At 43.2% G+C, this 16,286-nt stretch overlaps 1 protein-coding gene and 1 non-coding gene across 6 annotated transcripts in view; both read right to left on the minus strand.

The window, feature by feature from the left end:
- Positions 1–808: 808 nt before the first annotated feature.
- Positions 809–16,286, minus strand: part of Myom1 (myomesin 1) — a 144,166-nt gene continuing 128,688 nt past the window's right edge. For all 5 annotated transcript variants that reach the window (XM_052750102.1, XM_052750104.1, XM_052750100.1 and 2 more), the window contains 5 exons: positions 9,819–9,982; positions 6,829–6,865; positions 6,347–6,369; positions 5,048–5,103; positions 809–1,597 (listed from right to left, as the gene is read on the minus strand). In XM_052750102.1, coding sequence (XP_052606062.1) covers positions 1,304–1,597; positions 5,048–5,103; positions 6,347–6,369; positions 6,829–6,865; positions 9,819–9,982 — 574 coding nt within the window. In that variant the 3' untranslated portion in view covers positions 809–1,303. The remainder of the gene's footprint in view (positions 1,598–5,047; positions 5,104–6,346; positions 6,370–6,828; positions 6,866–9,818; positions 9,983–16,286) is intronic.
- Positions 12,640–12,711, minus strand: Trnat-agu (transfer RNA threonine (anticodon AGU)). The gene has a single exon. It is a non-coding gene; the product is annotated as a tRNA-Thr (tRNA).

Here is a 16,286-nt window from a genome sequence, read left to right on the forward strand (position 1 = left end):
ACAGTGTTAGATGCAGTTAGGGTACGCAGTAGATGGGTTAGTTGCCTCTGGAGAGGGTTCCTGGGAAAAGGCTGTTTGGACCTAACTTCCTGTCCTCTGAGAGTTCACTCTTGCTGCCCCTCCTTCTGTCACCAGACGGGACAGCAAAAAGGTCCCCGACAAGATTCCAGCCCATCCTGCCAGATATCAGCCTTTTGATCTTGGACTCTGGAGCCTCTAGAAAATCAAAAAATTAATCTCGCCGGGCAGTGGTGATGCATGCCTTTAATCCCAGCACTTGGGAGGCAGAGCCAGGCGGATCTTTGTGAGTTTGAGGCCAGCCTGATCTAAAGAGTGAGATCCAGGTAAGGCGCCAAGCTACACAGAGAAACCCTGTCTCGAAAAAAACAAAAAAAACAAAAAACAAACAAAAAAAACCCAGAAAAAATTAATCTCTTTCCATTATAAGTTACTCGGTTTCAGGTGTTCTGTTATAGCAGCATTACATAGACTAAGATACCTACCTTTGACAGGAGAAAGGAGGTATGAACTCTTCAGCATTATGCCATCTTGTCATAATTAATCGGCACATTTTAATCAGTGACTATTCCATCTTAATGGTGGAGTGTCGGCTAAGTGATCAGATGTGCAGTGTCAGTGTGATTTTTGAACTCTGAGCCTCAGTTGACTGATAGGCCTCCCTCAGGTTCATCTGACTATGTCCAGAAGGTCTTGTTTTTGCCCCAAGGCTGTAAATCGGGAGATGAGCTACCGCAGGTGGGAAAGCCCCACCCAAGCAGCCACGTGGTGAGGATCAGAAACACCAGGGGAAGAGGAAAGGCAGGAGACTCTTTATTCATACGGAGGGAGGCCACGTCACAAGGCTGCTGTCAGAACTACACCATCACTACAGCAGCAGTGACCAGCCACACTCACGGCCTCAACAGTGTGCTTCTGTTTTCACTGAATGGCAAGTGCAGACACCGCCCCCAAGAACTTACAGGTCAACTTCATCTGCTTCCAACTCTGCCCTGTTTCTTCTGCTCTCACTCTACATCTCTCCAACATCTCCTGGCCTTCTTCCTTCAAATCATTCCTAAAGTGTTCTACCATATAAACTGCAGATAAAAATCCTTACAGCATCACTAATCGGTGCCTCATATGTATGAATAAGAGATCTGATAACTTCCTCGCAAGCCAGCAGAAAACGGGGAGACACCAGGAGCACTTCCCCATCTGTAACCCAAATCATTTTCACAACAGCAGCATGGTGGGTGGGTAGCTCAGCAGGTCCTGGCTCTCCTCAGCTCCAGCCCGTCTCCACTCACTTGGACTTGTGGTTGCCTTTCTGGGGTTCGGAGGCGCCCTTGCGTGCTTCCTCCTCCGGGATGAACACGCTGACCGTGAAGTCGCTGGTCTCTGACCCGTACTTGTTCTTCACCACCAGCCCGTACTTGCCAGAATCTGCAGTGCTCACCCCTGAGATGGTGAAGAAGGCCGTCTTCCCGGCCTCAAACTTGAGGCTGCAGTGGTCATCGGAGGCCAGTGGCTTCTCATTTTTCAGCCAGGACACCTCAGGGGTTGGGTCGCCCCACACGTTACAAGTGAGATTAAGTGCCTGCAAGACAGGTTTATGGGAAGGAAGGTGATAAAGCTGACCCAACTTCATATAAAGGGTAATTATAAGGCTCCCAGGCCGGGGTTTAAAGTAGTTATGTGGTCACACTCTGAGGTAACGTGTGGGTAGCATCTGTAAGGGCTGGCAGGGCTTTAGGGAGTCTAGAGTGCTCATTGTCAGCGCACTCAGAGGAGCCTTCTTCCCGTTCTCCATCTCCACTTTCCTTCATAAACACCCAGATGCCTTTTGCTCTGGTGTGGCCTCTGGGCTGTATCAGCAGAGAAATCTCACTCCATACTCACCACCCGCTCACTTCTGCGTTTCATTTGCGTCACCGAGCCCAGTGTTGGAACAGCAGCAGCTGCTCTGCATAATTAACTCATTTTCCCATTCCATCTTGCTCATTTTCTTTAGCTCCCTGAACCCCTGCTGATCTGCGTTGTTCCAAAGGTGCTTGCTTGGCCTCAATGCATCCCAAATAAAACGTCCCCAGCTGTGTTGAAACTCTCTTCTAAAACGCTGACATTTAGGCTGCAGCTTTACTTTGCCTTGCTGAGAAAATGGCAAGATTCCCATGCGACTCTCAGAAGTACTACAGAGGCTTGTGTGTAAGACTGTTCTAGTCAATGTGTAAGGTTTTGTACGCACAACAGTCGATATGTTTCCATCATCACACGTTCCCTTTGTGCTGTCCTTCAAAAGCTGCGTGGCCCACCCCAACTTTTCAACCCTGTTCTTTTTTTTAATTACCTTTTATTTTTTGAGTTTATAATACAATTTCTGAGATTATAATTTCATCATTTCCCCCCCTTCTCTTTCCTCCTTCCAAAACCTCCCATATACCCTTCCTTGCTCTCTTTCAAATTCATGGCCTCTTGTTTCATTAATTGTTGTTACATTCATATATGTATCTGTGTATATGTATGTATGTATATATTCCTAAATATAACCTGCTCAGTCTGTATAGTGTTCCTTGCATGTGTGTTTTTCAGGGCTGACCATTTGGTATTGAATAACCAATTGATTTTCTCTTCCCTAGGGCAGACTTTTTCTCTGGCTCTCAGCATTCCTTAGCTGCCTGTAGATCTTTGTGTAGGGTTGAGGTTTCTTGGTCTTTTTCCCATCCACTTTAGCGTGTCCACTGATGTCGTCCTTGTTCAGCTCATGTTTAGGAAGTCATGTTGGTGAGACTTTATGGGTGTAGCTTCTGATGCGAGTAGGAGACACCGTCTCACAGTGATTCCCTGATCCTCTGGCTCTTACCATCATTCTGCTCCCCACTCTGTCTGCAGTGATTCCTAAGCCTAAGGTGTGAGAGTTGCATTACTGATGTATCCATTGAGACCATGCTCCATATCTTTGCATTTTGATTGTCAACTCTGTTCTCAGTCTCCAGCAACTGCTACTCATTTTTTCCATTTATAAAACGTCATTTCAAAAATGTTACATGGACACAATCTACAGTATGCAAACTTTCCATGCTGCTTCTTTGTGTCAGCATGATTCCTTGCTGCCCTTCATGGCTGACTAGTGATGTGCATGTCCCTAACAGTCATATATACCATTTCCATTTTGGGGCTATTATGAAGAGAGAGTACAGGCTCTTATGTTAATGTTTCCATATCTCTGGGCTAAATGCCCAGGTGCAGTTGCTGGGATGTATGATAAATAGATGATTCACTTTTCTCTCTAGAAATTGCCAAGCTCTTTTGCTAAGTTGATATGATTTTGGCTGACATCCTACCAACAATGTATAAGTAATTCAGTTTCCCCACATCTTTGCCTGCATTTGCCATTGTTTGCATTTTTGATGCATGTCACTTACCACTGCAGTTCAGGTAGGTATGTTATATTTCACTGTGTCTTTTGTGCCCCTTGCCATAGCTATAGATGCTAAATTACATGATCTTGACTAGGGACAGAGTTGGCATTGCTAGGAAAGGAGTATAGATCTTACGTTATCATTTATGGCCTCTTCTACGGGAGCAAAGTTGGGTAAATCACAAAGCCTGCTTACACCTCATCATTAGTTAGCAAGTTTTTGAGACAGGCTGTGTAGCTCAGGCTTGACCTGTGATCTTCTTGTCTATACCTCCCAAGTGCTGGGCTTTATAAGCAGGTGCCACCATGCCAGTTTTAATTAACATTTTTACTGAATTACTCTACGGGTACATTTCAGAAAGGAAAGTACAAGCCAGAGAGGTGGCTCAGTGGGTAAAGACACTTGCTGCCAAACCGAGTGGCCCGAGTTCAGTCCCCCAGTGCCACACTGTAGAAGGAGAAAACTGACACTAGCAAGTTGTACCCTGACTTCTACATACATATTATGGCATGTCCTCCAATAAATAAATACATACATGTAATGATTTTTAAATGAGTCTAACCATTGTCATTAAATGTATCTGAACAGACCAAGTAAATAATTTTGGAAATCAGTGATTACTTGGGGTAAAATGTAACTAAATCAAACAGAAATCCCACACTGTGAGCACTGTGGAAAACTAGCACCCATCCCTCAGATCTGAGCTGTGGATTCAAGAGCTTTCTCATACTTTCTCTCCTAATTTTTACAGCTGCCCAGTGACTTCAACCTCGTTAAGTGAGGAAAGCTGAAAAGACAGTCTAAGAACAGAAGCTGCTCTCAAAGGCTGAGCTTAAAGTTGACTGTGATATGTTCTACCTACAGAGAAATGTACTGAATGGGATCTACGGCCTTGCTTTGCTACGGTCATCTCCCCAACCCCACCATTGCAGACAGTAATGCCCTTTCAGTGGGAAAAGGTTTTACTTCACTACAGGTCTCTCCGGACTTGTAAGAGTTTTATTAAACCTATTTTTATTGATATGGGGTCTGGCTATGTAGCCAGACCTTGAACTCTAAACTCCCCTGTTGAGTTCTTTGATTACAGGCAAGTACCACTCTGCCTGGTTTACAGGTTAGAAACCATGTTCATTTCATCTCAGATTATATGAAACCAGGAAACACCAGTTTAATGCCAAGTGGAGAGAAGTTGGTTTTCATCAGAGATGGAGCTAATAGAAACTTATGAGGCAGAGTGTTCCCTGTAGCCATGAGACTCTTAATAACATGGGCCACCTTCCAGTGTGTGCTGGAATAATTTCTCCTTTTGTTACAGGGTTGGTTATGAGCAAGTGTTTTCAGGTTCATTTTCATACAACCTGATGGCTGCTGTTGGTTTTTAAATGTGCCTCTGCAGAAATGGCCTAAATATCGCGTCACAAGACAAACTTTCATCCTGATGCTGGGCTGACCCAGACATCATGACAGGAACACTGAACTTTTCACCCTGTATCTGGCTATTCTGGTGAAGTGCAGATGCCAGGAAAAAGAGGGAGGAGGAGGAGGATGCAAAAGAAAAGACCACAGTGTAGCTGTTGGGACCTGTTCCCCATGTGGAGGAGGCAGGGACAACGGTACCCTGAACTCACCTTGCCCTCCTGGATGGTGACAACATCAGGGAGGCCACCCAACACCCGGGCCCGATCTGCAAGCACAGGAATTTCTGGTTAAACACCGCAATGAGGAGGGCCAATGATCATGCCCTCAAAACCATTTGGTGACACAAATCTCTCAAGTCAGTTCTTCCTGTCCTGATGGTTACTTCAATACTGCTTTCAACATGCAGAGTAAGAAATGACTCAGTGACCCTGGCTTTAACTCTTCTTTACTCACTTACTACACACGCACAGGGGCCTGTACCTCAAGTACCAGCTTGGGACTACTGTATCTCTTAGACACCCGCTGTCTAATTCTCATGGCTCTATCCAGCCCCAGCCCTCATGTAACTCAGCAGGTCAAAGGTCAAGGGAGCAGAACAAATGGTACTGTAGAGGCTCGGAGTTGGGTGTGGCCTCTCTAGGTTTCTCTGTGACGAGCACCAGTTGGAGGGCTGTACTCTGGGGGCTCCAGAGGCTTGTGCAGTTGTGGGCTTCCTTTGAGGCTTTCCTTAGATAGCTTCCTTGTCTTGGTTCTTGGTCGTGCTGTGCAGGTGTCTGTGGCTGAGTATATAGATGAAGGTGATAGGTATGAGAGGTGCTGAAATCTAGGGCTGGTGCTGTTGGCCAGGACGTATGCTCTGGGTCTGACTGTCTGAGCATGTGATGAAGGAGCCCTTCTGTAGCACACCCTGAGGACTCCTGACTGGCATGGGCACTGTGGTTACCAGCCTAACATTCTATGGCCCATTTCATTCAATTTGTGAGTCTCCAACCTTGTCTCTATGAATTCACCCAATGTTAAAATGACAGTGTTTCAGACTCTTGTTTCCTTTACTGGGTTTAATTATCTTCTGATACATTGTGCCTACAAGTGACTAATACCTATCACATGGTTGTAACCAAGAGATTTCTTAGGATGGCTTCAGAGGACAAGAGTCAGATGTCATAATTGAGACCTTCCTGCAGACATAAGACTAAAGTGGAAACATATGTAGAGCACCTACAATTTATAAAAGAAAGAAAGAAGAGGAAAAAAAATCCATTTTCTGTTTTGAGATAGGGTCTCACTCTGTAGCCCTGGCTGTCCTGGAACTCCCTATGTAGCCCAGGCTGGCCTTGAACTCACAGAGACCCACCTCCCTCTGCCTCCCCAAGTGCTGTGATTAAAGGCTTGTGTCACCAAGCCCAACAAGAAAAAAAAAAAACCATTATCATCTGTAGATACACTGGGAAAATGAAGTTTCGACTTTGAGTCTGCCTCTGTGCTAAATGTGAAAGGCAGTTACTTACTTTTTTCCGCAATGGCAGCTTGTCTGTGGTTGAGAGAGACAGAGACAGACAAAAAAAAAAGTTTCATTAGTGTCACTTCAAGTAGTCTCTCTCTGTTTCTCTGTCTCTCTGTCTCTGTCTCTGTCTCTGTCTCTCTCTCTCTCTCTCTCACACACACACACACACACACACACACACACACACACACACACACACACCCCTCAGTGTAGGTTTAGAAAGTTGCTCTCGCAGTTATAAATCTACTCTGAGTAACACAAAGAGCTGCAACAAGCTGGGACTTCATTTAACACATGAATTGGGGAGGAAAGTCAGTCCACAGCCCACTTCAGAGCTCTTTGGCAGCTCAGCTAAGTGTCAAGTGGGGTTTTTCCTGTGCTTGCTGAAACAAAACACTCTTTCGGGTACTCAGATAAGCAAGTGGTACACAGGGTTCCAGGAACGTAACTGAGTAGAAGCGGTAGTTGCCAGGAAGGGGAACTTACTTTAACCTCTGGAATTCAGCAAAGGCTTCATCAAATGCTTTAAAAGAAAAAGAACAAAAAGAAAGTTAAAAATTTCTCCGTCAGAATTGATGATACACAGGGCTGGTTAAAGTCCCAAGGCTAGGTCACTGCCGACCTTTCCAGGAGACTGCCTGTGGCTTCTTCACCTTACAGTGAAATGCTCTCATCAAGACAAGCACCCCCTAGGTAGAAAATATGAGGTAGTAGATTCTAGAAGCTCTCATCTCAGTAAGGGCCCTTCAACCGTAAGCAAAAAAGTTAGTTATCAGTCCCACCCAAGAAAAAAACGGGGATAAAAGTCTTTCAAATAAAGGTGTGTTGTCTAAGCATCCTGAGAAGAAAAGAAGAGAAAAGAAAAGGGAAGAAAAAGCTTTTTCTTATTAAGTTATCCCTGGTGGGCTCCTGGGCTAGACAGTTGAACCGTCTTCATGACAGGTTTTTTGGTCCGTTTGGGCAGGAGAACACACTGAGTAGTGGGCATCACACTGATGCTAAGGCTGGCCTCAAGTCCAGTGTGCTGTCCATTACAGAACAGAGCCCTGAGACTGTACTTCTTTTTTCTTTTTGATTTTTAAATACATTTTTTGTTAGCATACAAAATAATGGGTTTTGTTACGACATTCCATGATATGAATCATTGGTCTTTGCTCATATTCTCCCGCACCTTCTGTCCCTCCTCTCTCCTCTCACTGGCACAGAGGTAGGGCAAGTGAGATAAGAAGATGAAAATTACACTGTTCTAAAATAATCTTATCCCTGTGACGTCAGGGTAAGACCCGTGACCGAGATCATGAAAAAAGGCAGCTCTGTTTTAAAATCCTTTTATTTCATCTTTCATTTCCTTTGGGGCTCAAGAAATACACACACATGCATACATGCACACACACACACACACACACACACACACACACACACACACACACACGCACACACACACGCACGCACAGATATGGTTTATTTGCATGTGTGGGTTGAGAGTATGCGTTGGCATGTGTGGAGGGGTTGGAACACAACCTTCAGGAGTCAGTTCTCACCAGCCGTGCTCAGTAAGATCGGGTCTCTTGTCTCTGCTGCTGCTGCTCAGCTGGGCTGGCTGGCCTTCGAGTTTCCCAACTCACACCCACGTCTCAGGGCAGACATACTGAGATTATAGATGTGTACTATGACATCCAGCTTCTCCTGTGGGTTCTGGGGACTGAACCCAGGCCATCGGACTTCCACAGGGAGTGCTTAAACCCGTGACGCCATCTCCCCAGCCAAGACCCATATTTTAAGTCTAAAGAATATTTAGACAATACTAGTCTACACACCCCCATATATGCATATGTTATATATGGAAGAATAGGCATCAAGTCAACTTCAAGTTGCTGGGTCTTATTTTTTCTCATCTGAAAAATGACTGAGATTCAGGCTGAACCAGGATGGTAGCACAGAAATCTTCCTGGTCCCTACACTGAACTCAGAAAAAGGAGTGTGGTCAAGCTAACCTGTGATTGGTGGCTATGGCAACCCTGGTGAGAGGATCCACACCCTTTGTCTTAAAGGGGGTGAGAAGTGGGGTAGCTGCATAAGCTGTGTTGTTAAAACTAATTTTTGAGATGTTTTAAGCCTCTCCACCCCCTCACTGCTTTCTCTGCTTTCTCCTGTGTTTCCCACAGTCAGAAGAACAGTGGGGGAAACCCACAGCGCGGCTGGGACAAGGTGGCTCAGAAGACCCTTGCCTCTTCGCTGCAGTTTCTCCCGTGACTACAAATCCTTCAGTGAGTCTTTTAGGCAGAATAGGTAGGGGTGGCATGAGAGTAGGGTATTCAGACAACACCATGTGTGCATGCCTGTACACACACACACACACACACACACACACACACACACACACACACACACACGTGTGCCTCAATGCATGCTTGGAAAGTGGTTCTCTACATACATTGTGAATCTATTCTGAGGTTGAAAACCATGAAGAGTTATGATACACTAAGACTGCATCTTAATGCACCAAGGAGTGGAGGAAATCCAATCTAGCCTCCCTTGGTGACTTTTATCTAGATTTTGTTCTTTAGGAAAGCATGGGGGCGGCGGGCGGAGAATATAACCAGGGGATGAGGAGAAACGGCCTGGTGACTTTAGCTGTTGACTCAGTTTTTTAAGTTTTAGTCAGTAATTGTGCTCCACCTTTGATCTGTGAGGGCTGCAAGTCATTTGTTCGCTTCTCTTGACACTTTCTTTCCTTCCTCATGATCTACAGAAACCCCAATCCCTCAACAGATGACTAAGACATCTGGGACCTTCCGACTTAGACCCCCAGCCTCCTCTGTTCTGCTCAGCATTTTCCTCTGGTTCTTCTCATTCACTGCTCTCTAGCTTTGGACAGAGGAACCCTGTATGATCGTTATTTTCAGAAATAACTCTTTCCCCTCTGCTCCTGGTCACACCCTCCACCTTCGGGAGCTCCGATAGGTCAGTGAGTCCCCTTCGCAGTCAGTCTTTCTAGTCCCAGCAACTGCTTTCTTGGACTGGATGATTTAAGTCCCTACACACAATTACTTTTCACACTTTGCTCTTAAGGAGGTGATCATGAGTCAACAGACCTCTCTTCCTGTGAGAGTTGTGCTTTTCTCTCCAGCTTGCTTTTTATGGTTGTTTGCCCACTAAACTCTTGATAGTTAAGACTATCTTGCCAAAACCATTATTAATAAAATGCATTGGAGGCTGTTATTTTAGCCTAGTTCCTACACTAGTCCTCAGCCAACCAAACCTAACCAGGATGGTGTCATTCATATAAGGTGACACATAATCAAATTGAACCTAAAAACAAGTCAGGTTTTCAAAAAGATTGGGACTCAGAGTAACCAATCAGAACAGGTCCACTCAACCCAAGTGTCACGAACACCAACTTCTTTGACATCACTGTGTAATAACCTCACTTCCCTCTGGTTCACTCTACAGTGAATTGTAATGAGTACGTTTACCTTGTCCAGAAAGATCCACTGTCTTCTGGTGTCCAGTCTTGCCATCAAAGAGCTCCATTACGTACTTCCCTTTGTCATTTGGAGTGGGCTCGTTGATCTGCAGCCAGATCTGCTCCCCAGTGACTCCGCTCTTAACTCTGTCCGTGTACTTTATGCCAGTCCCACTGTGAAGGTGAAAGGAAGTGTCATTCCTGATGAGCTTTCCTCTGTTTCTTATCAGGTGATACACCGTAAACCTTCATAGACTCCCAGAAAACAGGAGGCCTGCTTATGCTCTTCTGCTTCAGGGTCATTATGGGCCGTGAAGCCCCGCACTTGGATTCCAAGGACCTGGGGCTGATAGCCTGAACATCTACTTAACTGACCCCTGTAGCCTGGGCCCCAGGATAGATCTCAAGACCAGTACTTCTCAGTGGCACTAATTATCTTTGGTTTTGCTTGGGTTCATTTCTAGGATTAAGGAGATATTCAAAGGTGAAAGGCCAAACTACATACTATTTTGCTGCATATTTAGCACAAATGTCCTGTGGCCAAACTGGATAAGTAAAGACACAATGACAGGGACTATCTGGGCATGACATCTGTTGACATGTGTGGCTCCAAAGCTACTTCAAACACATAAATACACACTTGGTAGTAGAGTCAGAAGTGAATACAAAGCAGAGTGGCTGTCAAGACCCATGAGGCGTGTGCTGTGATCCTGTGTGAGAACAAGTGAGATACAGCCCTTGCCGTTGTGATCCGACTGTGTAGTAACACTACTGTTACAGACCAAAGGAGGCCGCGGCAGAGTGATGTTCTCATATTGTCAAAAGATACTTCATGAAGATTTTGTGAAGCTGTGAGGAAATCTAAAAATGCAGTGTAGGGCCAGTGGATGGAGCAGGGGCTAAAGGTGCTTGTTGTCGAGCTTGGCAACGGGAGTGATTCCCTGAAGCTCACACGTTAGGAAAGAATTGACTCCTGCAAACTGTCCTTTGACCTCCGTGTGTGCTGTGGCATGTGCGCATGTACACACACGAAACAAATGCAATCCATTCTTTAAAACAGCAGTGTGTAAAATTACCATATATACACACAGAGTTATAAAAAATTAGAAAGAAAGCTCTTTAAATGTGCATAAAGGGGCAAACAAAACTGTTGAGGATATCATTATAAATCTATTTTCTAATATCTATAAATGTATTTTCCAAAAAACCATGTGCAAAGTTTATAGCTTAAATAAAATTTCAAAGCAAAATTATTTTTTCCAAAAAATTTTAGCTTCCAATAAATATTTAGTATTTTTCTTATAACACTAAATGCTATAAGGTTATTTATTAATATATCTGCAAATATCCTAGCAATTCAATGCCATAAAACTAAAGTAAAGAAACACGTTTGTCCCCTACAGGTTTTAGCCTGAATAATAGCATTTCTTAGAGCGTCAGACAGGAAGACAGTTAGTTCTCTGCTTTGCATGAATTATTTAGTCTCTGTCTGGTTCGCACAATGGTGCTTTCTATATGTTAAGTACTTCAGATAGAATGGATTCCATTGTTCTGATTTTACACAAGAAAAATAAAATCCACAGAACAAAGTGACTTGCTAAGGAAGATAAAGACAGAGTCAAGGCTAACGCCCACTTTAAGGTGTGTTTTTTCTTCTCACTTTGCCTCAGACTTACGAAAAACAATGGTACAATTCTCAGTCTCTGAGACACACAATATTTATTTGTGTGCCAAATAAATATTTGAGAAACTCATGTAGATGAGACCAAAGCTATAGGAAGTTCCGGCCTTGCTATTCCAACAGCAAGTTTCTAAAACTCTATTTTCAATGCTCTCATTTAAAAAAAAAAATTATGTTTTAAAAAGACTTATTTTTCATTATGTGTATATGTATTGCAGAGGCTATATACACATGAGTGCAGGTGCCCACAGAGGCCAGAGGAGTCAGATCCTCTGTAGCTGGAGTTAAAGGTGGTTATGAATCACCTGACATGTTGCTAAGAATTGAACTCAGGTCCTCTGGAAGGTAAGTCTGTGCTCTTAACCACTGAGCTCCCTCTCCAGCCCTTGAATAAATGATTCTTTAACAAAGGACACACCTTAAAAATACTACATTTAGCCGGGCGGTGGTGGCGCACGCCTTTAATCCCAGCACTCGGGAGCCAGAGCCAGGTGGATCTCTGTGAGTTCGAGGCCAGCCTGGGCTACCAAGTGAGTTCCAGGAAAAGGCGCAAAGCTACACAGAGAAACCCTGTCTCGAAAAAACCAAAAAAAAACCAAAAAAAAAAAAAACCAAAAATACTGCATTTACCTATTTGATTATTACTCTGTGTGTGTGTGTGTGTGTGTGTGTGTGTGTGTGTGTGTGTACGTACATGCTACAGTGCATGTGTGGAGGTCAGAGATCAATTTGTTGGAGTCAGTTAGGTCCTGGGGACAGAACTCAGGCCCAAGTGCCTTTTCCCACGGAGCCATCTCACTGGCTCTAAGACACTAAGACACAGTGTTCTGATTGATGATCCAGCTAATTTTACTCCCTCATTCTTCAGACTGATATATTATAATGTCCTGGGTGTCACAGAGGAATTTCCTAGAATTAAATTTTAATCACTTCCCTGCAACGTTTTCTGAAAAAAGAGAACAAAGGACCAAAAGCCCAAGCATTCCACACTGGCATTTTGCTTCCTACTTTTAGAACTCAGAAAATGCCTAACAGCCCAATCAAATACCAGCCTGTATATGAGTCAACACTAACAAACGCTCTGTGGGACCCAGGTCTGGTTACCTGTTCAGCTTACCTTTTTCTCTTTTCTTTTTTTCTTCTTTCTTCTTGGTGGTGCTGGGGATTGAACTCAGGGCCTCGTGCACACTAGGCAAGTGCTTTAACACTGAGCTACACCACTAGCCTTAGGCTCTTTTTAAAATTAATTTTTAACTGATACGTGTTTTAATGGGATAATGTCAGGTCTGCTGTTTTGGTTTTGTTTGCTTGTTTTGAGATAGGTTTCGCTTCATAGCACAAGTTGCTCTCAAATGTTTAATCCTCCTGCCTCTGTAGTACTGGAATTACAGGCATGTATCTGTAATCCACCATCCTCGGCATCACGTGACTTTGACATTGTTTTCTGAGGCAAGATCTTGCTATGCAGCCCAGCTGGCTGGAAGCTCTCTATGTAGCCCATATTGGCCTTGAACTTAAAATTCTTCTGCCTCAACTTTCCAAATACAGTTATTATAGCTGTGTGCCACCATCCCTCTTTCCTCACTCCTCCCCTCCCTTCCTCCCTTCCTTTTTTTTTTTTTTTCTTTATGTAGCCCTGACTAGCCTGGAACTCGCTATGTAGACCAGTCTGGCCTCAAACTCACAAGGTTCTGCTTTCCTCTGCCTCCAACTATTGGGATTAAAGATGAGCACCACCACACCTGGCCTGCTTATAATTTCTTTATGATGAAAGCTTTCAAAATCCTTTCCTAGGGTTGGGGATTTAGCTCAGTGGTAAAGCACTTGCCTAGCAAGTGCAAGGCCCTGGGTTCAGTCCTCAGCTCCGGGGAAAACAAAAAAACAAAAACAAAAACAAAATCCTTTCCTATAGCTTTTTGAAATATACAATGAATTATAGCTAGTCACAGTCACTACACTGCTGAGGGTGGACAAGCAAGATGCAAGATGCTAACACCTGATTATGCCAGCTGCTGTAACCAACAGTGATAAGCCAGAGATCTTCTCAGGATGAGACTTCTATGGGAAATGGCTACCAACACAGATGACAGGATACTTGGGGTCTCCAAGTACATATTGCTTCAGTTTTGTTTCAGATCACATGAGCTGAGTGAATGTATATAGGGCGGTAAGCACAGCTCTGGATGGTTGGCAGAATGGAGGTAGCTTATACATGGCTGTCTCAGGTGGAGGCTACATTACAGAGATGTCTATGAATAATGATACTTCTATCACAAGAAAGACATACTGTAGCTGCTATGGAATAACCTTCTGTGAATAATCACAATGAATACACTGAATATGTAGGCGGCTGCCACTGCAAGGCCATAAGAGTTCATCTGTAGTCGGCAAGGAGGATACAGGATGGAGCCCCTGGGAGATCAGTTTTTCTGATTGTTAAATGAGAGGATGATTGCTCACAAGGAATCACCAGCCAGTTGGGAACATGTTGGACACACAAAATGGGATAGAGGTAAAAGCCAGGGGCCTCAGGGCAGCACACAGATGAATAGAAATGGGTTAAGTTGTAAGAGCTAGTTAGTAACAAGCCTGAGCTATTGGCCAAGCATTTATAAGTAATCTTAAGTCTCCATGTTGTTATTTGGGAGCAGGCGGTTGGGACAGGAAAACTCCACCTACATATGATACCCAAATGTTTGGCCAGAATTTCCACATAAAATCTGATAAAACTTAAAAAAAGGTTCTAAACATATAAGAATGGAGTCAAGCATGGTTTCTTGGTAGCCAGATTTTCCGACTGGGCTCTGTTGACTGGCAGCGAGCAGAGGCACAGATCCTTTAAGAGCCAGCTTTCTGGCTCACTGCTAGTGGCAAAAACAGAACAGCTCTTTTCAGAGGCCCTTCTACCAAACATTTAAATGGTGTTTCTGAGCAGCGGGTGGCACACTATTCAGTGGTGGCATGGACCCAGAAACTTCCCAGAGTTGGGGCAGTAAAACTAGACTCTCAGGGAACTGAGGGGGAGGAGCCAGCCACCAACACACCATGATTGAAGTTATGCTGCAGTTTTGTTGCTCATGCAGACAGAAAAGATGGAGAAATGCAGTGAGGGCAGATTTAGACAAAAAGATCCTCTAAATGGTTTACATGTATTTAAAAATATACATAGGCTTGGGAGAAAGAAAAGAAAGAATATATATAGTCATGGACTAAAAATATAGTTTTAAAATAATAAAATAAAGTCCTTAAAAGGAGAACAAAGGAATTTAAAAGAAAAAAGTCATGTAAAGATGGAATATACACAGAGAGTCTGCATACTGTATGTTATTGTGTTGTCTGAATTTTTTGACTGCTGAGGAAGGAGTAATAGCTGCTAAGAGACATTTGATTATAAATGCTCCTGGATTAAACCAACCTATATATTTTAAAAATTCTTGACTTCAAAATGGAAGTCAAAAGATACATTACTTTAGAAAAGAGGTTCTGCTTTTATTTCCATAGAAAATAAAATACTATAGATTTGTTCAAAGTTAAAGAAAATCAGATTTGATAGAGGAAGACCCCCCCCTGAAATCCTGACTACAGATATAAAAAAAATAAGCCTAGAAGAACTACAAGACACGTGATATATATTTTACCTGCTTAAACACATAACAAAAAATCTTCTTTGGCTGACTTGTGCACAATGCCTAGTCTACACTTGTATTAATGCAGACTTGTATGTTACTTTTAAAAGATTATGTATTTTCAGAGCAAGGGGACCAGACACCAAGGAAAACAGATGGCCCAGGTGATACAGCATTTTAAAATGCCTGTTACAGTCTCCTCAGAATTCTGCATTCAGAACAGCTTTAGGCTGCTGACTGAGATAGTCCAGCCTCACAGAATACTACAGCTAAGACAATTATCCTACATTTTCTCAGAGTCCCCCAAAGATTACCAGTGCCCCCAGTCAACAGGAAGTACTCTGGAAAACGATGCCCACATTACCAAAAAATGGGTTATGGATATTTATTATCATTTAAGGGGGTTGGTTACAAGTTGTTATGGATAATGGTTAGGGAAAAAACTAACCAAAGGAGATTAGAGTCAGGGATCTTGTTCTGAAAAGAAAAAGTGGGGATATAGAAATGATAGGATGCCGGGCGGTGGTGGCGCACGCCTTTAATCCCAGCACTCAGGAGGCAGAGCCAGGCGGATCTCTGTGAGTTCGAGGCCAGCCTGGACTACCAAGTGAGTTCCAGGAAAGGCGAAAAGCTACACAGAGAAACCCTGTCTCGAAAAACCAAAAAAAAAAAAAAAAAAAAAAAAAAAAGAAATGATAGGATAAAAGGGTAGATTGTTGAATCTATTCTTTAACCAAAAAAGCAGCTATTAGTCTTAAATATTTTATATTGGTATAGATTTTTATATATTGATACAAATTTAAAGTTAATTTTGTCATACTGTATGTATGTTTCTATTCTTGTTTAAGGTATTATGTTTATGCAGCTTATTTAAAAATGTAATATATAATTAAGAAATACAGATTAATAGTCATCTATAATAGTCAAACTTATAGTCATGTTAGGTATGTTTTCTAGGTCATAAGTAGATATATTTAGATAGATGGTCTTCAAACACTTCAAAGACCTACAGAATATGTCATTTAATATGTTTAATAACCTAAGGCTTTTCATGACAGTGAGACATGTCTGCTCCTGGCAGAACAAATCTACTTCAGAGAAGATAATGGGCATCAAAGAAACTCCATATGGAGTTTGCTTTCTTTATGGCAAAAGGTAGCCATTTGGGCAA

The sequence above is a fragment of the Peromyscus californicus genome, unplaced genomic scaffold (genome assembly GCF_007827085.1).
Source record: "Peromyscus californicus insignis strain IS unplaced genomic scaffold, ASM782708v3 Scaffold_21__1_contigs__length_65335640, whole genome shotgun sequence".
Lineage (NCBI taxonomy): Eukaryota > Metazoa > Chordata > Mammalia > Rodentia > Cricetidae > Peromyscus > Peromyscus californicus.